Source organism: Molothrus ater, chromosome 7, assembly GCF_012460135.2.
Source record: "Molothrus ater isolate BHLD 08-10-18 breed brown headed cowbird chromosome 7, BPBGC_Mater_1.1, whole genome shotgun sequence".
Lineage (NCBI taxonomy): Eukaryota > Metazoa > Chordata > Aves > Passeriformes > Icteridae > Molothrus > Molothrus ater.
In genome coordinates, this window is record NC_050484.2 from 20,986,960 (window position 1) to 21,011,620 (window position 24,661).

The following is a 24,661-nucleotide window of genomic DNA, read 5'->3' on the forward strand; positions in this document are numbered from 1 at the left end:
GAAATTAAAGTCTTATCCCTGAACTTAAAGAAATAATTATAGAACTGGAAGTACTTTATGGCAGATTAACAAATATTACTAGAAGACATTGAACTCTCATGAGAGAAAAGCAGCACTGATGCAAAGTAGCTCTGAGAGCCAGGGTAAATGCCGCTTCTGTTCAGATAGTTAAGAAAGAAGAACAAAGGGTACAAGCAAATACTGTGTATTTATATTTAATGTTCCATCTGAAAAGGTTTCAGATATCACAGACAAGTATCCTGCAAGTATACACGTGTATGTGTGATGTCTTTTAAAATGTAAATCAATTATGTATCACTTATGGAACATCTCAAGTCTAGGGAATCCTATTTATACCATTGATGATTTCAGCTAATGGTAGAAATGGAACCACATGCTTCAGGGAGCCCTATGAGGCCAGCACATAGATATTATAGAGGGAAAGAAGTGGCATAATTAAAACCTCATCTGCATATTCTGGATAATCAGAAACCAAGTCTCAGTATATCTGAAATTATCAAACATACCATCATGGAATCATATGATAATATGATTGTGAGCAACCTCAGAAGGTGCAATGTCCTGCCTAAAACAGTGTCAGAGAAATTGTGAGACCAGGTGGTTTAGGGCTTTATGTAGCTCAGTCTTGAGAATGTCCATTCCCCTAGGGAAGGGGAATGCATGGCTTTGGGCAATCATCGTGGCTAGGTGAGTTTAGCAGAGAAAGGACTACTGAAGCACTAAACAGGATTATAGTTTTGTCTTAAACTGAAGATTTATTTTGTACCCCTTACCCTCAAGGGATGTATAGCCCTAAATTGGGTTAGTTGACAAGGTCTGAAAATTGATATTTACTGTCAGATGAATCACAGCAGTCTTGAGTTTTTGGGTGCCAGTATGATGAAATCTTTATTTGAGATTATCACAAATTCTCCCTCAGTACAGTCCTCTGATTTGGAATGTTCACTTCCCAAAATGTCAGTATTTCCTGGGAAAAAAATAAATCCTAAGAAAAATTAGAAGTGTCTTTAGGAAATATTTTCACTCATACTTAATATGACTTTATCAGTTCATTTTTTTCATGATAAATTGGAATAAAAACAAGGCCTATGTTTTCAGCAGTACAGTTCTGTATCTGAATCTGCCCATGCATCTGTCAGGATGTGAAAGTCTGGAGGCAAGATTGGATAGGCAGTCATCTAAGTTGTGCATTATTGTCCCTAACCTAACACAAAAACATGGTGGATTTAAAATCTTAGATGTGCTTGACACAGCACATGAGGAAAATCAGTAAATGAATATTTATCTAGCTCAAACAGCATAAAAATTAATGTATGTCTATATTGATTTTTTTTCAAGACTTGTGAAATCAGACTTTCAAAATCACCTGTGAGGGGCCTGAATACTGAGCTAAAGCACAGTTTCTGAGTGATTGCTTTGGGTGCTACAGCATGTACAGAGGAAGTCGTCTTTGAAAAAGCATATCTGGATAGTTTGGTTATAATATTGTGAAAATAAATACAAAGTATAAAAATAGTTTAAATTATAATCATCAACCAAATTAGTATTTCTACTGTGATCTAATATGCACCTATCTTAAATAACTGAACAAAGGATGATAAAAAGAAAAATGCAAAATAAATGAATGCGTTATGATGAGATAATCTTGCTACTTCTGAATATGTATTTTAGCATAGCAGTGGATTTATTACTCTTTACTGGCAGAAAAGTTGACTTTAACCTGAAGTTATTATTCATCCTGCCAAATAAATTGAACTGTATGGAAGACAAGTGCTGGAAAAGTAAACTGAAAATATATCTTATTCATATTGCAACCAAATAGCCATAATGGTAGAGATCGGAAATACAGGAGAGATTATGTAAATAAATTCTATCTTAGGCAGCAGAAGACTTTCACAAAACAACATATGTCATTTGATTATCTCTCTCTGTCATCACAGATAATGAGCAAAACTCTCACTTGTCAAATACCTGCCGTTCATATTTCATATTGGCTTCAGCAGGGTTATTGAATACAGTACTTAGCACTGATGAAAAATCTCCCCATTCATTTGCAGCTGTATTGATACAACTCTGGAGATGTTGGCTCCAGACAGGCACCTGAGTTTGTATATTTAGCCTATAATGCATGTATTCTACCTGCACAGACAGCTCACACTACTTTTGAGGAGGAAAATGCTGTTTCAGGATATGAGCATCTCTTCAAATGAATATAGACAAATGTCAATTTTTGTCATATAATTAGACATGACCTCATGCTATGGTATTAGGAAAGAAGAGTGGAAATATTGAAAAAGAAATGTGTAAACTGGATATTTGCAGATTATTTTTGACAGCAATGTGAACAAAAGCACTGATAAGTACACTGTCAGGAAGAATAAGTCTATACAATTCTGGACTCTACACAGTTACAGAGAAATATTATTACTGTGAGAATAATACTGAAAAATAAATGTGGAAAAATACAGTTGTAGGGAGAAAATATACATGGCAGGTGGAGAAAGCTTCGCCTACAGAACTGAGTGTTAGAATATGCTAATAATAAAATCGTTAATGACTAAGTGAGCACAGTGTAGAAACTGCAGTTACTTTATTTAGATGAAGTGACTGTGTAAAATATGTTAACAGAATGCAGAAAGAGCAAAGAAGGTATGAAACACTAAAAAATTAACATAGAAACACAATATACTACTATTGAGATATTTATAGGAAAATTAAATTCACCTTGATCAAGATTGTATGGAGCCATTGACACTAAAGCCTCATACTGCTTTGGTGGGGTTTATTTCTTATGAGTGAAATAGGAATTTATTAGCTTTACTGTGTTCTGGGACATATATACAAATTTCTCAAGCTTACTGCAGTCTGACTGAGGTCTACAAGGTCTTTGGGGATATATAACATACATTCTTAGGAACAGCAAAAACATTCTCAAGCTGGAATACACATTTGAAATTGTATTTAAAGTTGATGGAAATTATTTTTCCCCCTAAAATGTTTCAATTTATATTTAATTTTGGCTCTAAAGTTCAGTGCATGTTATAATTTCTGGCCAGTTTCAGGTCAGTTTCTGGTCCATTTGTACTTCCATCTCCCTGTTCCTTCTATTCCTCTGCCTTTGAGGCTGAAAAGCACAAACTGACTATACCTAGTAGATATAGTAGTAGTATTGACAGTAGGTCAAACAGGGAAGACAGAAATTTGAAAACAATAGGAAACATGACATAAAGGGAAAAAGGGAACAAAATTTATCCAAAATCATAACGTATCAGATCAGCCCAAGGAAAGGGAACAAAACAAACCCTATATTTATCTATTGAGATTAAAAAAATCTTATCTATTGAAATTAAATTATCTATTGAATAAAATTAATTATCTATTAATGAAATTAAATTATCTATTGAAATTAAAAAATCTATTGAAATTTTAAAAAATCTTATATTTTTGGACTACCAGGATACTGGTGTCCAAAAAGAATCACTTATATGCTTCAAAACTATATTTTATTCATCTTAATATTTATCTGTGCTGGAAAGATATTTGTATATGATTTGTATATGTATATGGACTCTTTGAGAGCGTATCCAATCTGATACTGTGCAAAGCAGAAAAAAGGTCTCACTGCCTCCTGGCCACTCTCAAGAAAAATGTTACCATGAACCAAGTTCAGAGCAGCTGCTGTCCTTTTTCTCCCCTACAGCTGCTCAGCATTGCCACACTGCCATTTGCTGTAGGGCAGAGGAAAGAAAAAGAGGAGTTCTGGCTATTTACTGCTTGCTAAACTAGCTATGGAAATATCATCCAAGCAGGAATTCAGCTCCTATACCCTGATCTAAGGTAAAAGGCTGAAGAGTAGAAACAATCTTCTTCGTCTTGTGACCTCTCTGAAGTTAACTCCACCAGCAGAGAGGGTTATCTACAAAACTGGTTCAGAACAGTAATTTCGTTTTGTGAAAGAATTTGATATGGCCCATTTTTATTATTATTGTTTGGAAATGAAACCATTTTAAAATTATGAAAGGAAATTGTGCAAGCACAGAATGTGCTGGGTCCTAGCTGAGGCTGCCTTCCCCTGAGGACACACAACACAGAACCCTGCTGCAGCTAAACTAGGAGGAACTTCAGGCAAAACCAGCAACCTTGTAACCTCAGGAAGGTCTAGGCCATTGCTGTACTTTTCATTGGCTTTAGGGTGAGAGCTGGAATTCGCTAAAAATCTGATCCAAATGCAAGGTGCACTCTCTCATCATTATTGATAAAAATACATTCAGAATATGCAGATGTAGAAGAAGGAATTCTAACCACAGTTTATTCAAGGGAGAAGCTAAGAAAAGGAATGTGCCTCACCTGACAGATGGCAGTCCTAACACTTAATATGAGAATGCACTGTGGAGAAGGCAACTGGAATTTGGTACAAAGATAATTAATTTTAGAAATGTATGGATCTAGTTCAGTTAGTAACTTACAGACAATAATTTAGTTTTTCATGCTTTAGCAATGAACTTTTTCCCTTTCCTAGCTTATATGATATTTTCTAGGCATATACCTCTAAAGAGATTAAAACTTAAGATTTTGCATATAATAAGCATAGCCGTTCTTACACGAATTTGCACAAACTAATATTAAAAAAGATCATACCTGGTATATGTTATAATGGAAGACAAATTATGGAGAATGCATATATTTATCTTCAATTACATTTCCCTGTGGTACAGAATTACTCACAATTATATGGATCAAGGTACTAGATTTGTACACCATTAAAATTCTTCCATATATGGTAAAAGGAAACAAATAAATTAATAGAAATATGTTCCATGTCTTTCCTAATTACAATCAGCATTCTTTATGGACTGACAGCTGTCAGAATCATAGAGTCATAGCACTGTAATCTAGCTAGAAAATCTTGCAGAGGAACAGCACATGCTGGGATCATTCCTGATGCTCTAAACTGGCCAGAGAAGGTCAGCACAGAATAGCCTGAAGTGCCTGTTCCAGGCCAAGAACCTAGGGAAACACAGCGTGCATCTAAATGCTGTAACCCCCAAGGCAAGCGCCCACACCAAAACTGTGGCTTAGTACGAGGGAATGAAGCCCTGTGGTGAGACAGAGAGATATTGAAAGAGTCTCTCAGAGGAAGAAGTGCAAGCCTCATTGCTTGAATAATTTAAATCCTAAATGAATAATACAAATGCAAATATACTAAAGGGAACTATCCACTGGCAGGGCCTTGAGTAAATGGATATATTGATGGTTTTTGTAATTCTCTTTTCATACCTGTACCTGCTAATTCCAAAATGATCCTAACTCAGGAGGTTCTGAATACCTAAGCATTCTAATGTAGCACATAATAATAACAATGGATACTGTAGGATAACTAACAACTTTTTGTGAATCCTTACAGAAAAAGTAAAGTTGCTTGCTGTCTTACTCTTTTCCCATGTGATGTTACCTTTAATAGACTAGGAAATTTAGCACACGTAAGTTCTGCCTTATGGATTTTGCATTTATAATTCAAATTCTTGTCATCAAATTACTGTCTCAGAGTGAACTACATGTAAAATATACATTGAATGAAATCCAAAATATAACTTTTTTTTATTACTGATTAAACTAGCTGTAAAATTAAATAGAAATTTTTAATCACTTTTTAGACTGTAATTTCATGCAGACACTTCTTTTGTCATCCTAAAAACCTGATAGTCTTTCCTCCCATGTATATATCTGAAGTCCTGAATACTAATAAGACCCATATGCAGACACAATGATGATGAACGCCTTAAGGCCAAATATAATAATTGCCTCTGTGTAATCCCATTGGCTTTAGTGGTCTTGCCAGGAATAGGAGCCTTTATTTTAGACAGAAAAAGTGAAACACAAAATAACCATAATCAGATCTAATTCAAGATGAATTTTGTAACACCAATAATGAAGCATTCCTATTTTTCTGTGTAGACCATGTGGCTTCAGGATTAAGAATGACCTGGTGTCCAAGGCATCAGCACAGTGCAAGAAAATACAAAGTATTGCTTGAGGAAGCCAGCTCTGGCAGCAGCAATTGCTACCACACTCACCTAGTGCCTTTCTCAGTAGCATCAGCAGAGATTTGCTCTTTCGACGCTCATGACGTTCAAGTAGTTGATTTCTATCTTCTCCAACAGAAGTAATTTGGCAGTCTGCTGTCCCCAGCAACTGCATACTTTGCCTGAGCCTCAAGCATAGAGAGTCATAATCTAAATGATGATCATTACTATTGTGAAGGACCAAAACAAAATCTAGAGCTATAACTTGAAGTTCTGGAAAGACATAAATGAGTAAAGAGATGAGAAAACAAGACTGATATAAACTAAAGGTGATAATAAAAGACATCCACCTGTCAGAGAATCACAAATTCTATCTTAGCCTAAAATGGGATTAAAAATAAAGTCTCAATATTGCTTTTGACAGCTCTGAAGACAATTCCAGCCTTATTTAAAATTGTAAGCATATGTAACATAAGTGGATGAAGAAAGAAAGAAAGAAAGAAAGAAAGAAAGAAAGAAAGAAAGAAAGAAAGAAAGAAAGAAAGAAAGAAAGAAAGAAAGAAAGAAAGAAAGAAAGAAAGAAAGAACCATATTTTGCTCCAGTGCAAAAAGTGTTTATTCAAATAGGAATGCACTTAAACTTCTGTGTACAGGAGGGCAAACATAAGACTTTGAAAAGTCAAATATGATAGGAATGCTGGACTAAATCTGAGTCCTGTTGTTTGGGGTTTTTTTTTCCCACCAAAAATATGATGGCAAATATGATTAGAGCCATTTCCCCAGAGCCATCTTTTCCTGACAGTACCAGGTTTAACTGCTAACTGCCAAGGTGTGGCAACACATTAGTAATACATCTTTAGGCATATAGTCCTCAAAATTTACTTAAGGAACTTGAGAAGTATTTAAAATTCCAGTGAAAACTTTGTAACCATCATTTCAAAATCAGCTGCTCTCCTTGAGGCCAGGAAATGCCAAATACAGTTCTGCTGAGGAGCAGCCGTGCTCAGGAGAGCTGTCCTTGGGCTGTGGCGAGGGTGGCGCTGCAAGGACCAGTGCCACAAGAGGGCAGAGGACACGGCATCGGCCATGCAGGATGGGCTTCAGCTCCGGAGACATCCTCCCTCGGTATTTCGGTCCTTGCAAAGTTAGAAACTGTACAGCTTTATAGATAAAACACATATCTCTATGGCATACTCCATTTCTCTAATCACAGTAGAGACGCATATTTATAATGAATTCAAACTTTCCCACTTGCATGCATGTTTTCCCAATCAAATGCAAATTCTTCCACATTACTTTGTGCTTGCTTGTTGTTAGCTGTCCAATTTTAATATATTTTCCTCTGACACTTCTTTGCTTTCTTGCTACAGAAAATTATCAAGCAATAAGCACAACGAGCATTAAGCACTCCAGGAGCAATAGATCATCTACAAGACTGCAGGAGTGCAAATCACCACAACAAAAGATTTTCTGATGTCACCTATTGCTCCTGTAGTTATTACAACCCATCATTCTTGTGAATTCATTCCCTTCTAAAAACCACATCTCAGATCTTGTCTTTCAGCAGCAGTTATCTCTCTTTCACTGGAGTTATCTTGATCAGTTCTTAACCAAACAACCAAGGTGGATAAAAAGGGGGGAAAAGAGGACTATAATATACATTCATAATATTATAATCAACATCAAAGTTCAAGCTACCACTGGGAGACAGAACAAAAAAATTTTCCCAGAATCATGGAGTTCTGGTGCCTTCAGTTTTCAGGCAAGCATAGTGTCACTCTCAAATTTAACATAAAGCTGGGGCTTCAGTGAAATTTGAATTCTTAAATGTATTTTTTTTTCTTGTTTTCTTTCCAGACAGGCATCTAAAGCACTGGACTCTGGACCCTACTAGCCTGTAGTTGATCTTGTTTGCTACTAATTGTTCAATACTAGAAGCAAACGCTGATTGTTCCATAAAGTTTTATTGTGATTGTTCCATAAAGTTTTATTGTGATTATTTTCTGTTGCTGTTACAGATATATCAAAGTGATGTTTTTAATGTAAAAATGAAAATTATGTCACTGCTGGCCATTATGACTTAACAAGATGTTAGGTATTACAGAAAGTGTTAAAATAAGTATGTTCCTCTTACTCTTTCTACTACTGTGTTTGGGAACATTAATACATTTTCAGAGAAATATATGTTTTTCATAAAGACAAAGAGCAATAAGAGAAAAATTGAACTTGAAGGCTCATCCACTATCCAGAAGAAAAATATTCAAAAATACTTTGAGATTTTTTTTCTAATGTTTATCAGAGTCAAAAAAATGAGTTCTCCAAATAGTATTACAAAAACATATATGGATGTTTTTCTTTTGATTCATACCTCTGTATATAGAGATTTTAACATTTGTTTCTGCAAATAAGCAATGCTCACTTCCTAAAATTGATTACATATCTGATTATATATCCCTTCATGTAGCCTAGGCTTTGTAATTAGTATACAGTCAATTAATATGAAGCCATCTTAATACAGTTTATGTATATATAAATTTTATTTTCAGACACCATTCACACTTGTGTAAATCCAGGATGATTCCGCTGAGATTAAATTAAATTAGTCCTGAAATGCACCCTCATACTCAAGAGACTGTGCCCCACCTCTGAGAAATATAGAGGATGACACACGGTAACAGTGACACAAAGGGCCACACCTCTGAAAAGCTCACAGGAATAAGGAAACACCTGTTTGTGCTGCGGAAGAACAGGTGGGAAGCGGTGGTTTGCCGGCTCAATATCCTGTGCTTGAGATTACAAAGAGCGGTGCTCAGGTGCCTCTCTCTTTTTGCCCTATGAGTTTATTAAGAGGCCGTCGGTGCTTTGCACTACCCTAGAGATGCCTTTCCAGCATCGCATGGCTGCCCCCATCTCCCTCCCCGTGTCACCTCGCCGAGCCGTGCCGAACGCACACAGTTTTGCCTGCTGGGTAGGGCAGGAAGCCTTAATTACAGCCTGAAAATAATACCCGCTTCCCCCGGGAGCCTCCCTAGCTATTCCTGTGGGATGGGAGAAGCTGAGAGGAGCCAGGTGGGGGGAGGCTGGCGCTCCCCGGGCCCGAGCGCGGGCAGCGGCGCCTCCGTGCGCGCCGGCGAGGCGGCCCCAGCACCACGGCCAGCTCCGAGCGGCCGCCGCGCCCCGACGCGGCCCCGGCCCCGGGGCGGAGCGCGGTCCCGGGCAGCCGCTCAGCGGCGGGGCGGCCTCGGCACCCGCTCGGTGCCGCCGCGGGCCGGGCGAGGGCTCCGTGCCGAGCTCAGCCCCCGCACCCGCGGGACCCGGCGCGCCCTCCGCGCCGCTCGCTCGGCCCCGAACGGGGTCTGGCACCTGCCCGGGAGCGGCGTTCGGCGCCGGGGGAATCCCCCTTCCTCCCAAGAGGGGGTCGTGTGGCGAGGGGAAGCCCTCGCCTGGGTCACGCTGCGTAGGAGGCGGCAATCCCTTCCACCGGGGAGAGGAAGGATGCCGAGGGCTCCGGTGGTCCCTTCCCCCGCTCCCCCATCGCTCAACATCGACCCCTACTCGCGCCGCCCCCTGCCCCAGACGGGGCGTGTACCAGCTTCCCTCCCTCCCCCGGCCCTGCCAGCGCCTGGGGCTCCCCGGCGGGCCACGCTCAGGGGCCGCGAAGGGGCCGGCGGTGCCGGGAGGGCGGGGACGCCGGGGCTACCGGAGGTGGCGGGGCCCCCCTGCTGCCATCGCCCTCGGTCCCCGCTGACCCCTGCAGCCGCCGCGGTGGGGGATGTGGCACGTCGCGGTGCTGCTGGGGTGTAGCTTATTCCTGATGCCGCTGTTTGTCGCCGAGTTTTGAAGAGATTTATTGGCTGGCTCTTGCTAAACCACGCTTGAGTAATCCGAGCTGCTGCGCGCCGTGGTGAAGCCCGGAGGGGGGGAACGTCACTCCCTCTGGCAGCGGAGAAACATTAGTCTTCCAGCCCTCAAACCACCACTACAGCGTCGGAAACTGCCGGGTCACAGCCATTTGCTTTGGAAAATTGGCGATGTTTGGTGCTAGAGATCGATTACCCTTGTAATCTTTCCCCACCCGCCACCTCCTCCTGCTTACCCCACCCCTACCCGCCCCAGACAATAGCGTCCGAGCTCCTCCAGGAAAAAAATAGAAAAGAAAGCAAGGAGAGAAAGAAAGAAAAAGAAAGAAACTGGGGGATGAATCTGACTCCAATAGGAAAAGCGTGTCTCTAGAAGTGGTGCTAATGGGAAGAGATTTCCGAGCTCCAGAGGACGATGATTTGTCACAAAGGGTAGCTGGCTCGGTGCTTTGGGCTGGAGCCGTGTAGGAGATCCTTGGAGAAGTCATTGTGCACAGAAAACCGAAGACCTGTACAAACATGCCTGTTCGCAGAGGTCATGTGGCACCACAAAATACATTTTTGGGTACAATCATACGAAAATTTGAAGGGCAAAGTAAGTTCTCGCTTTCTATCTATTTTGCTATAGTAGTTTTATTCTGCTTGTGACTAAATGGACAGCAGCTCCAGACTATTTTTAAGTTTGTAGCTTGCAAAGAAAACCCCGGAGGTAAGGAGGGGATCCCTGGCAGAAGTAGCAATGTTTTTGATCTAGAATACAGATTACTAACTTGAATTATTGGCTAGCGGGTTTGTTTGGGTTTGGGTTTTTTTTGAGAGGGGGGTTGGGGCTATTTTCCCATCCTATTTCAAGGAATAGTTTTTATCGTTGATTGTATCCATATTGTACAGCTATAGAAGTTATATCTCTTACCTTCTTCTGAACCAGTGAGATGGCTCTAAAAGCAGAATGTAGAACCCTGTTGTCTTTGCAATGTCTAAAAAATAGGCTAGATTTATTATTATGATTGTTAATGCTGTTAATAATAATTGCATTTTCAAAATAAAGCAGAACTTCAGACTTTGATTTAGAGGAAAGAGAAAATATGCAGAAGAGTTATTTAAGAGGAAATACTCTCTTACCTTGTTGTCATGACTGCCTTTAGATATAGCTGTCAAATTTCTCTCTGTTCTTTATGTAAGTCTAAAATATCTATCAAACCAGTGCAAATGCATCCTCAGGGAGAGTCTGTGAGATCTTTTCCAATGCAGCAGTTTACTACCTGTCGAGGAGGCTGAAGCTGAAGTGCTTTTTTTCCTGGCCAGAATTCTGGTTTCCTATTAGCTGTAAGAAAGATCACTTGATACTTAAAATGAATTTAATTTAGAAACAGTAGTTTGATATATGTACATTGATTTAAATATTTAGCATAATTTTAGTATCAGCCTGGTGTGAGCCCTTACAGGTAATTCCAGTTCATATACTTCCATATACTTAACCCATAATAGCATGTGTAATATTTATATTTTTTGAGAAAAAAATAAAGACAGTGCTACTCCTAATATATCTATATTAAGCTGGTGTTGCTACTCCAAGTTTTTATGTAGTGAAGTGTAGATTTTTTGACAGTAATAATGCACTAGCTGCTAAATAGATAAGTGATAGTGAAAGTTCAACATGACTGAAAGATAGCAGAAAAAGTAAGAATGAAATCTCCAGATATGTCGCTGTGTTCAAAGACGGACATATTTAAAATTTTGAAGACTTGCACTGTTTACTTGGTGTCATGTAAAAATATTTTATAAAGTGAGCAATCCCCTTGTGAATTTGAGTAGCTAAAAATTAATGTTATTAGCAGTAAGTGTATCACAGTCACGTTTATAATTACAATGGGTATAGTGTGTTTAAAAGGTAAACAGAAACGAACTAATAAGAGTTGAAAACTTTTGAACATGTCTTTGAGATGAGAGTTTGGGAAAGGAGGATGGATGGAAACAGAGAACTTCAGTGAAATTTGCAAAATGTTTCCAGCATAACAATCGTTTCATGTTTTTTGTTTTTAGGAACTTTTCTTCTGTTACATTCCAGATAGATTTATTAAAATACTATAAATTTATTGTCATTCACCTCAATAAAAACCCCTATAGAGTAGATTGAGATGGACCTTACATCAGGAAGCCCTTCCCTAAAGTAGAACCCCCTTCCCAAGGCTCTACTTTTCCCCAAAGGAAGCTGCTAACTTTTCAAAGACTTTCCTGTGACTGATGGACCGGCGCTCATCGCTTGGGCTTCAGTGAAGCCTGAAACAGACAAAATTTTGAAGTCAAAAGGAGATTTACAGAGACTTACATAGTGTGGTTTTATTTCCTTATAAAAGGAATTATATTCATCTTTAATGTATTCTAAATTAATTGAAGTTTCTTTAAAAGTTATGGATCAAATAATCTTCATTAAATTACTGAAAATCTCTGTATTTCAGGCATTCTGTGAAAAGAAGGGTTGTTCAGCATTCATCTCTGCAATCGACCCTATAAGAAATGTTGAAAGAGCACTAAAAAATGCATCACTTTCTTTTATTGCAGATAAAAAATTCATCATTGCTAATGCTAGAGTGCAGAATTGTGCTATCATCTACTGCAATGATGGGTTCTGTGAGATGACTGGGTTCTCCAGGCCAGATGTCATGCAGAAACCTTGCACCTGTGATTTTCTTCATGGGCCAGAGACCAAAAGACATCATATTGCCCAAATTGCTCAAGCCCTGCTGGGGTCAGAGGAAAGGAAAGTAGAAGTCACCTATTATCACAAAGATGGTAAAGTCTGGTTTTATTTTCAAAACTTTTTGCATGTTTAGTTAGCAGTTGATCGGTAAAAGAAGTGTGTATGTTGTACTGGCCAGCCCCTTTGCTTTGTTGTAATTTCTCTGAAGTCCAGTGAAATACATTTGTGTGTGTCAGTAAGGAAATCTGCCCTGAGAGTAGTGGGTGTATGGAGTATGTCACTGCACACTCACTCCAGCAGCTGAATGAAGCCAGCACAGTGTTTGCAACTCTGGAACAGAAGTTCTTCTCCCAGTTGGTTTAAAGAAGATGTAAATCACTTAAAGTAATCAGCATAGAGGAAACATACCTTGATTTAAATTCAATATTTTACCACAAAGTTAAAAGTAGAAAAAAACAGCCCGTCATAAAGAAAGCATTAGTTTATAAAGAAAGGGACAAGCCTTTTTCAGAGCTGAGATATTGTGAAGTACCTGCAATTGAACTACAGATATTGTCCTACTATTGCCAGAGTCAAAACTTGGGTTTGCCTAGACTATGAACTATTCCCTGTTATTCAGTAAGAAGTCAATACATGCAGAATGGCTGAATCTGCTGATATTTTTTTTCTGTTAAGAGCAAAAAATTAATAAATGTATTTGCAGATTTTAAAATGCACACACATGAGAAGTAATTATGATACATAATAGTTATATGTAGAGTTTTGTTGTTGGTTTTTTTTTTAATTACCCAGAGTTATTTACAGAAACACCCATCTTTCAAATGAATTCAAATAATTGATAATTGTGGTGTACCTTATTTTGTCTCTTGCTGTGTACACTCTTGGGAGAAGGAAAAGGAAATTCATATTCAAATGCTGAGCTTAAATTAGTTCTGGAGAAGTGCCAGTGTGTTGTTTACATCAATTTTAGAATCACATGCAATGTGCTCTCTCATTTTAAAGTCACAGAGTTAAATCCTGTTCTCAATAATTCTGTTGTTATCTCGGAGAGACTTAAGGAATATTATTTTTAGCTTAGGCTGGTATAATTCAGATAGGACTCAGGCCAACCATCCTACCCACTCTACCAATATTTAAGCATACTCCTGGTAGCAGATTCTCAGTAGAGCCCTATATTCTTAGATCTGGTTTGGTGGTCGGGAGCAGATTTCAGTTAAGATTTTTTGTAGCTGTGCCTTGGACGTAGATTTCCCAGGAGAACTGACACTGTGTGTCTTTTACACATCTACCGTGTGTTTGTGTTAACTTGGCATGTGTTAAAAATAATATTGCAAAAGGAGAATGTTATTGCTAACTTTCACAGCCATCAGCCTGGAGCACTGTTTGGAGATGTGGTAGTTTAAAAGTCCTAAAGTCTCCCAAAACATTAGGAGGGAGGAAAAGGCCTTTAAAAGTACTGCTTATCTGTCAATTACCAGAGGAAGATAGATAGATAGATAGATAGATAGATAGATAGATAGATAGATAGATAGATAGATAGATAGATAGATAGAATAGATCCTTTCTAAAATGCTGAATTCTGAAATCATGCAACACACCATAATCTGTTTGAGACATACCAAAGAAATACCATCCATAAAAGTTGCCATATCTTTCATAAATAGTTTTGAACGCAGAGTTAGAGATTATTCATTGTAAACAATCTTATGCATAAGGGTTTTCAGTAACATCACTTCTATGAATAGTTACTTTAATTGCCTCTATATTTTACTTGTCTAAATTTAAGCATGTGGACTATGATCTGCTAAATTTAAGCAGGTGAATCAGGCAAAAATTTTCAAAATACAAGATAGGTCTAACACTCAAATGCATGGCTATCTGTCAGCTTGATTGTCTGTATATAAAGAGGTTTTTTTGTTTTGATCCACATAATGTTCAATTTCTTTTCAAAATGTGATAGAAAGCCTTAAGTCTATGTGGTGTCATGAAATTGAAATTACCTGTATGATGAATGTAATGAATGTTAGTAAACATATCCTATAGTTCTTCTAAATAACTCAAAAAGATAACATCTCACTTTTCATCTTCACTTTTTCAAATTTTCAAATTTGATTTTTCAATATATAGCATATATACATATCCCTATATATAACATAGTCTGTATATTGTAACAATATACAGAATAGTGATACCTAACAAAGACTTCCTCCAGGTTGTGAAACAAAGTAAATTTCTAGAGTTTTCTAAAAATGTGAGAGTTTAGTGCCTGGTTAGTGGCTTATTTTGCATTTGTGCTCTGAGTAGGAGACTTGAGGTCAATTTCAGCAATTTTCAATCTTCAGAGGTCAGAAATGTAACTTTCTACATGTGAGTAACCCAAGTTCCTCCAATGAACTATCCACTGCTTAAAAGTTTAATTTGATATTTTATTTCATGGCAAGCCACTGTATAATATTTAACGTAATACTAAACATATGGAGGAGGAAGACACCTCAAGTAGCTGTGAATTGCTGGAGCTTCCACTGACCAGAGGTTCTGAAGACCATATTACATATTACACTCCTGACTAAAAGCCCAGTGAATTGCAAATAAAACCTTATTCCACATCACGCTATCATTTACTCTCCATAAGCCATTGATTATATTAAAAATTATTCTAATATTTTGAAGTAAGGCAAATGTCAATGGGATCACTTTTAAAGCTAATCTGTCATCAGAATTGCAGCAATGCAGATATCAGAAAGGGAATCACTCTATAAATAATGCTTTTTCTTTTTGATTCTAAATACCACCTCATATAATTTTAATTCTTGCTATAGAAAAATGGTATTGCACACACACACATGAATTAGGATTCTGATGTTCTCTACTGGTCTATAGTCCACTTTTCTAGATGAAAGTGCAGGATCCCGAGTTTTAAACATCGTGATGATGCAAGACTGAAAGCTGCTGTTTGTTCACTGCTTTAATTTTTGGCCAAATTACTCACTCAAAGAAGATGGGACAGAAGGATGGGAAAAAATATTGTAAGTTCATATTAAAAAAATGGCAATTACTTGAATCTACGCTGCCTTAAACATGACAGACAAAAGATAGAGTGGTCAAAGGAGAAAAATTTTTATGCATGATGGTTTTATAAATGAGTAACCTGGATGGACCCTGTTTCCCTTTCCACTATGCAGTGTGGGGAGGGTGCAGAGAAGCATCAAATGCTTGTGATGGCTTTGTGTAATTGTTTAGGTAGCCCAGACTTGGGTGCCCGGCATGATCTGGGCACCCAGCAGGCCCTGTCCCAGCCACACCAGTGCTGCCTTCACAGCAGTTTTTGACATTTGCAGCTAAAATCCCTACTAGCTTTTCTCAGAGTACTTCTATCAGAGTGTAGCTTGCTTTTGGTTTGAATTTCTCCTCTCTCTTTTTCCTTTTAGGAAGGTATTGACACAATCTAAGCAAAGTTCTAGTCCTCTGTCCTCTTCAAGTAGTGCCACAATAGGCAATTACATAGCTACTGAAAGAGTTATTACTGAGAAAAATCATTAAGGGGAACAGACAGTGCCAAAACTAAAGGTCCAAATTTACAGGTTTTAATAGCACAAGTAGCTCCACAGTTGTTGCTGGATGTACTCCTGGGATTAAAGACACATAAAATTTCTTTTTTAATGTAAATATCCCTTTTTAAAAAGAGCAGTAGATAAATACAAGTCACAAGAAGTATTATTTTGAAACAGGTTTTTTTTTCCAAGGTTGCCCATTAGGCACTAGCATCTGCTTAATTTAAAAATTATACTTTGATATCAAAGCAGCAATATCATAAATTCCTTACTATCTCAAAATTTTTTTCACTAATCTTATAGCTATATGATCTGAATTATACTTGAAGGCAAGATATTGTTTATACAGGATATCAGTTCTTATTTTAATAAAGTTATTTATGGTGAAAATATTTGACAGCTCTTCCTTTGAGGACTCCATTTTGCAGTTTAAGTCATTATTGCATAAATCATTCTTGACAGATGTAAAATATTGCTTGAGGTGGTAAAGCTGTAAAACTTTTGAGATAAAAAGTATAATTATTTTGGGATTGAGAATGGATATATATAATAATCAGAAAATACTGTACCACACAGAATACATTTTTACTTTTTACTGTATGCTTTGTAGGCAATAATGAGATTTGTCTAAGCTTGCAGATGATATCTATTAAAGGAAGGTAGGATCATTTAAGCTCAGCTTAAATTTAGGCTTAGCCATCATATATTCTAGTGTTGAGAAGAACTAAGGTAGAGTATAGGTTTGAGCAAAGGTAAGATCAAGCAATTTGCAGACTGTGTACAAACCTCATAAACTACTTGCTATTTACCAGTTTCAAAAAAACAATTTGCCACAACTGACTACAAATTAAACATACTTGCATTTTCAAAGCACATTTCCAACTATATCTTAAGGCCTTTTCTGCTCTTTTTTTGAGGATAGGAGAATAAAAGTTGTGCAAACATGGTAATGAAATAAAGTGAAAATGGTATTAAGAGTTCTTAAGAAGAAAGATAAGGACTTCATTTAGAAACTCATCATCTAGACTTCAGCCAGCATAGGTGTTTTACTACCTATTTGTGTGAACCTACCAATCAATAAAAAACACAACTGAAAAGAAAGCTGCTTACATGTGTGTCAAGTCCCCTTAGATTTGTTTTAGCGTGAGAGTCAGTAACTGCAGTCTTGACCATAGTTTCAGTGCCTTATCCGGTAGCTGTTGAGATAGGCCAATGAATCCAATCTCTCTGCTACCCTGCTGGTGTAGGACTCCTTGACAGAAGAAATACTATCTGACTGCATTTTGATAAAGAAAGTGTTTCCCCCCCAAAAAACCTGCCAAAACCCCTTTCTTAATCCGGGGTTTTTTTTCCAGGCATTCTTAAAATACCCCTTGGATGAAATCCAAACTGTTACTGAAAGTGTTGGACTTTTGGAAACAAATGAGGATATCCATTCTTGTGTCTGTAGTGCTGTGTTTCTACCTTAGGCTTTAATACTTGTCAAGAAAAAAACATCCCTCGCCCCACTCAGTATTGCTGATTTTACAGCAAGGAGAACCACCAGCAGTGAGAATACCTCAGTGATCCAAAATATCCATTGTCCAAATATCTCATTTACCCATCCCCATTCAGATACTGCTCCTATGTCTGCTCAGAACTGTAGGTCTCTTCTGATTCACATTTCATGTAGAATATCTAATGATTATGATAAAGCACCTCTTAGAAAGCCTAAGAAAGCTTATAAGGTCAATTTCAACCTTATTTTTCAACTGCTTGACTTTCCAATATATTCTTTTTCTTTCCAGGTAAAGATGAATTGATTTTAAATAAGGAGGGAACTTTTATAGGAAGAGATAGTATCTGAATAAATAGAACAACAATTAAATTGACTTCTAAATTACTCTCTTTCTCAGTGTTTAGGGTCAGAAAGGTATGAATATATATATATAATTTTAATAAGTAATTAAGTATAAAATTGCCAATATTTTAGGTACTGCATCTTTAACAGGAAAAAAGTCTTAATTTGGAAAAATCCATTCTGACAGTTTTGAGTTCCTCTATGGCACAAATAAAAAACCTGCAGGCTACTGGTTCAGGAGTCTTTCATTTCAGTACAGTGTTAAGACAGAACTCTTCTTACACTGGACTTCCATAGGATAATTTTATGTCAGGATTCAGAATGTCACAGGGCCAATTTGCACCAATCAAGGGGCCCAAATTTCTCTATTCTAAGCTAAAAAGAAAAAATGATTGCTGACTTTTAAAAAGTATGCCGTAGCAGTAAGAAAGGTGACACATTTTAGAGTGAAATGGTAATGTAAGGTTACGATGTGATGCACATCCTCAAAAGAGCTTCATTTTTTAATTAGACATTGCTGACAACATTTTTTATCTGCTTTGAATATGCTCATTTTAGTTGTAGTGAAAGCTATTTTGGTTTTGGGTTATGAGACAAAAAGAACAGATGCTGTCAGTCTATTTTTGGTGTCATTTCACATGATTTATTGTGTCCTCTTTCCATCTTTATCGTGCATCCTTTCTAATGTTACATTATGATAAGAGAGTCATTGCGTACTCCTAATTCGTGTTATTGATTAGTTCTTTCCCTTCTCCACCGACTTGGCCCATATATCAAAAAGAGATGCTGAGAGCAAATCAGACATCATACCTTGCAATAGACACAGGGGAAGAGCCACTGCTTTTCTAATAGCGCCCTTTTGCATATTTGATATGAAACAAACTTCAAAACATGGCATTTCGAGTAACACCAGTGTGTTGACATGAGTGCTGTTCCCTCTTGTTCCAAGCAATGGGAAGAGGACAGTGTTGTGGGTTAGATTTTATGTTAGTGCTTTCAAGTCCAGCTTTAAAGTGTTTCCTACATGCTTGACTTAGTGTATGACTCAGTCTGTGTACTAGGCAGTCCATGCTCTTCCAAGCTAAGTATGGAAAAAGCTTAATCAGGCACTATAGGATTCAGAGTTGGAAGACAAAGCTGACTATGGAAATTGCTAATTGACTCTGGAAACTGCATATCTCAAAAGCAATCAGAACTGTAGCTGTGAACCTCAGTCCAGGCAGAGCGGATAAATGACAATGACAGCAGGGTATTGTGGCTCTATAGTTACTTGCTCGTTTCACATTGTCTGCAACTCTGAAAGTTCACATCTCTGAGGCGGGAACTATTTACCTTATGATTTTGTACAGCTTGAACTTTTTATTCTAGTATACTGGGTTTTTTTAAAAGGCAATAACATGCATATTTGAATAATTTCTTGGAAATTAAACTAAAATTTCATTTTGAAAGCAGAATTATAGCCATAACTAGTCACAAAATGCTTTTTGACCTCCAAAATTTCCACAGATATACAATTTTAAGCTTCCTCACCAATGTTCTCAATATAGCCTTTGCATTTCTCATTTTGTTAATTCTTTAATACTGAAATCACAGTGAAATCTCATCAGGAAAGATCACCACAAAGAATACCAAAATTCAATCTGAGAAAAAGTCAGAGTAAACAGTGTAAAGGGAAGGTCTTATGTTTTCTTTGTTTCATTAACTGGATTCCAATTATAGATCTTATTATACCTAGTTTTGATACTGCCTTTAATTATAGCATTGAAGTGTTATCCACACAAAGTATATATTCTAGCTTATTTGTTAACAAAGAGCCATCATATAATCAAAATCTACAGATGGTATTTAAGTATCTGCATTATTAACTATTTCATTACAGATAGTGAGTGGAAATGACCAGAAGAAAGCTTAGTACAGAAATCACAGCTGCATTTAGTACTTGACTACATGGTGAAATTTCTTGCTTTCCTGTCCTTGTTCCTCCATAATAACACATTACCTCATTTAAACCTCTGATTTGCCAAATGAGACTGTAGTGGAAACCAGAAGGTCTTGCCTCAACAGCCAGTTCAGAGAAACACAACAAGAATTTACTTTAAATACTTGGAAATTAGGATTTGTCGCAACATCTGAATACTGATCCTTGACAGCTTGTCTTGGCCTTTTCTGAGCAAATGCATGGGACTATTTGGCAACTCATAAAGGCCTGAGAGCAAGATATCAATGCCTACTGACACAGGAATTAGCTTGCACGTCAATAGCTTTCATAGAATTAAATTGCAAAGTTTAATTTTTGTAAGACTAAGAAATCCTGATCTTTAGGCATTGGAGCACTGCTCATACAGTATAACTTTGCTAACTAGTATTAGCTGAATCTCTATTGCTGCATAAAGAGACAGCAAATTATGAAAGAAACGTGCAAATCACAGACAAAACTTTCCTACATTTTTATCCACAGGATAGACAGGCAGAGACAACTTCAGAACAAGGACATATTAGGGGGTTTTGTCTTTGTCTTATACCTAGGCTACTTGAAAAGCTGTTAATCATCATGTAAATGTGTTTCATCACTAACATCCATGTGCTAAAGCACTTACTCCCAGCTGTTGTCAGACTTTGGAGTCTGTACCCTTTTGAGATTATTTCTTAGAGCATTCTTTGCTGATTTTCATTCAAATCAATGCAAGTGGATCTCTGAAAATAGCTTGCAAATTTCCTCCTTTCAAAACTCATATATGTCAATCTGCTTTACTCCTTCCTCTCTGGAAAAAATTGCCCGATAATCTCATTAGTATTTTGCATGTTTATGGCATTTCTTTTTATACTTTCAAAAGGACATGAAACTCAGTAGTCCATAAATCCTATTGTCATGGCAGTTAAGTTAAAATAATGTTGCAATTCTGTCTACTTGCTTTAGAAGTGTAAAGAAAGAAAGAAAGAACCTAAAGTCCATGCCGTTTTAAATAATGACAATAAAATAAAGGAGAATATGTTCCATTTTTCCATTTTAAGTGCCCAGTGTTATTTTTGCTTGATAAAATATACCAGGAATCAATTTAACACCAAAGTCTATTCAACTGAAAGAACAACTCTTCCCAGAAGGACTATTTCTAGGGTCATGGACAACATAACCATATTACGTGATAGAGTGGCAACAGCCTTGGAGTACAAAACCAGGTACCTATAAATCAACATGTGAGCCTTCTCTGTGGATTAACGGAGCAACTCAGTAACTGGTGTGAAAGCTTATGTATAATGTCAGTCCTGAACCAGTCCATGCTGGGTTGCAGTTCAGAGCATCCTTTGCAGAACATCCTTAGCCTTTCTATAAGCTACACTGATTGTTTATTGCAACAAAAATGTGAGCACCTAATGCACAGAAGCATATTTAGTGTTTTACCCACAGGGTTTTAAAGAAAAGTTTTGTAGTTTTTGCGATAAAGCAGAGTTTGAGTACTGTTGTGGATGACCACAAAATTGTAATAAAACCTCGTTCCTCCTTATCCTGCAACTTGCAAATCCCTTTTCATGTCAGGATTACAAATTGGATGTAAGGACCTACTCCCAAATACCTAAAAAGTCAATTAAAAACTACTCACTTCTGCTGCAGCCACAAGCAGAATTAGTGTCTGATTTGTGTGATGTTTGTAGATCAGGAGCTGGGTGTGGGTGGCTTCCCCCTCCTGTGCTCACGGTTATTTAAAAGCAGAAAAGAGGAAGGAATGCATGGTTCACAGACCACTCTTCTTCCTAGCTGATGGGTAGGCAAGGCTACCACGCAGATCTATTTACACTCATTTTTGATTGTCTTTTGACCTCATTTGTAAAAAAAGCAGATCCTGCAGTAGCAGAATTACCAGTAGCATCATTGTCTCTGCAGAACTCGACATATGCAAAACATAATTATTAGCCTGACAAATACATTGTGTGTGGCTGCTTGAATTTCAAACATAATCTCTTTAACATTTAAATGTGCAAGAGCATTTGTCCCTGCTTCATGGGAATTAATCAAATTGTTTCCCTTTTAAATAAAATTTTATTCTGAATCCCTTTTCACCTTGGGATAATTTTTCGGGAAATAAAAATAAATTATAAAGGACTTTATTTCCACTTTCTGAGGAATATCTGAAGAAAGATATTTTCTTTTTGAAATGATGGAGAAACAAGTCTACACATTTAATCTCGATTATTACCTGGAAAGTAGATAATGCTGGGGGGGAGGGGGGAGGCTGTTGCCCCATAGATCCCACAGGCACTAAAAGATCAGATTTAACTAAGTTATTATAACTATAAAGAGCATGCTGAAGTTGAGTTACTGCAAGAGAAATTACTGACCTGAAGTTCTACGTGTAAAATCAAATTAAGGAGTTAATTTCCAATTATATGTGTATATTATAAAAGTGCATTTCTCCTTCTCAGAAGGTTTAAGAGCCACTTTGAGGAGATGCCAAAATTACTTCCTACCCCATCATAGAATGCAAACTGATATTCTATAGTTCACAACACTTTTGCTAATAAAGCACTTTTTTTGTTAAATATATTAAATCACAGGAAGTTTGAACTGAACAGCAAATTAGAGGGGCTCCTAATGAACTGATTGGTTAATGCAGTGAGTCTTTTACCTCAAAAGATGTATTATTCTGAAAAAGCTCACAGTTCCAAAACATCCTTCTCTACTGCATTTTTGCACTATCCTCTTCTCTTTTCGAATGCAGTACACCAAAGTTGCATTGTAACATTTCCCAGTGTACATATATATATATAAATGCCACAAAAAGTCCCCAACATGATCAAGTCTAAAAAAGGGATAACAGAGTGAGAATAGAAAATGATATTTTCTATTCTCTGTCAAAATACCTTTAATAGGAATTGTACTTAATAGGGATTATTGTAATATGAGCATCTCAGACCACAGGTCACGTCCAAGACAACACCCTAGGTAATGCAGTTGTGTACATGTCTCTCTCCTGTCATAATAAACAATAATTTCCCGAGAAATGCATTATTGTCTTACAGACATCACAAATGACCCTGAAGTGCCAGAATGGGTTAGAGATAGCTGGGGCAAAAGTGTCCAAACTGAATGGCAAAAGCCTCCAAACTGTTTCCTTCTCTTGACATAAAGTTAAAAGAGCACAAAGGTAGAATCAACTCCTGTGTCTTCAGCCCTCATTCTTTCCAAATTTGATATAGAAAATAGAACTGCCAAATAAATGGCAAGTAAAAATGCAGGAGGCATGATTGAGAAATTTCAGTGGCTGCTAAACTCATGCTTTTTTCAAACAGAAAAAAATAATCATTTGCCAGTCTCACATTGAACTTTGTTGTGATATTTGTAGCACTTATTCAGGTGCTAGCACTAATCAGTCACAAAGGGCCTGTGCATCAATACTTCAAAAAAAAGCAAAACTTAACTGAGTATTATTTGTGTTTAACTGGTGCTACATGTATTATGCAACAAATGGGGCTTTATTTGCTTTCAGAAAGCATTCTGTTAGTATGGCACATACTCTAGTATATAGCGTTTCACCATTCTGGTATAGCAAAGAACCCTTTTCTTAGATTGCTCTTTTATAACCATTGTGTTTTCATAGAATCCAGAAGCATTTAGGTCAGGAGAAAAATTGGGAGGTCATCCCAGTCTTCTGCCAAAAGCAAGAGCAACACAGAATTCAGAGTAGGTTGCTTAGGATTTGTCCAATTGGATTCCAGGATGGAGCCTCTCTGGGCAACCTGTTCCAGTACCATCATATTGAAACTGGTTTTTCTTTACACCAATTTAAAGCATTGTCTATCATTCTTTTGCCACGCACCTCAATTGAAGACCTGCCTCCATCTCCTGGTAATTCCCTCGCACCTATTGAAAGACTTCTATTAAGTCACTTGGAGCTCTCTCTACTCTAGGCTCACAGCCAAGGCCAATTTCCTCAACCACTCCACAAAGGACATGTGCACCAAATCCACATCCATCTTGGTGGCCTCTGCTAGCCTCATTCAAGTTTATCAGAATTTCTCTTGTATTAGAGTTCCAAAGTTGGATTCACTATTCCAGGTGTGATCAACTGAGCACGGAGTAAAGGGGAAGTATCACTTCCTCAATCTACTGGCAAAGCTTCTGATGATACAACCCAGTATGTTTTATCCTGCACACAGCTGGACTCAAATTTCTCAACAGATCACCATCTGAGTCCTTTTTCACAACCTCTAGATTCAAACCTTTCCCAGACTGAGGCAGTGAATGTTTAAAGTACCTCAACTTTATCTGCATCCACTGCCACTAAATCACTCTCCCCACTCATTAGCAGACTCAAGTTGTATACTGGACTATACAGCTTGTACACTAGTTGTGTACAAGTATACAAATTGAGTTGTATACTTGTTCATTCTTTCGCTGCTAACATACTAGCAACACAAACTCTTCTTGTTGCCTTTGATATCCCAAGAATTTCAAATCTAGCTCAGCTTTTCCTTTTCCAAAACCATCCCAGCATGCCTGGGCAGTGTTTTGGTATTTCTCTCTTGTAGCCTGTCCTTGCTCCCACCTCTTTTAAATACCGTTTTTGTTGGGGTTGTTTTGCTGTTTTTTGTTTGGTTTTTTATTTGTTTTTTTTTCCACTGAAGCTCAGTCATGAGTTCTCTGTGGAACCAACTGCTATTTGAATACA

At 37.6% G+C, this 24,661-nt stretch overlaps 1 protein-coding gene across 3 annotated transcripts in view; it reads left to right on the forward strand.

Moving 5' to 3' along the window:
• The first annotated feature begins 9,708 nt into the window (after positions 1 to 9,708).
• The window catches only part of KCNH7 (potassium voltage-gated channel subfamily H member 7), a 206,264-nt gene continuing 191,311 nt past the window's right edge, over positions 9,709 to 24,661 (forward strand). For all 3 annotated transcript variants that reach the window (XM_054515413.1, XM_036386642.2, XM_054515414.1), the window contains exons 1-2: positions 9,709 to 10,499; positions 12,467 to 12,697. In XM_054515413.1, coding sequence (XP_054371388.1) covers positions 10,424 to 10,499; positions 12,467 to 12,697 — 307 coding nt within the window. In that variant the 5' untranslated portion in view covers positions 9,709 to 10,423. The remainder of the gene's footprint in view (positions 10,500 to 12,466; positions 12,698 to 24,661) is intronic.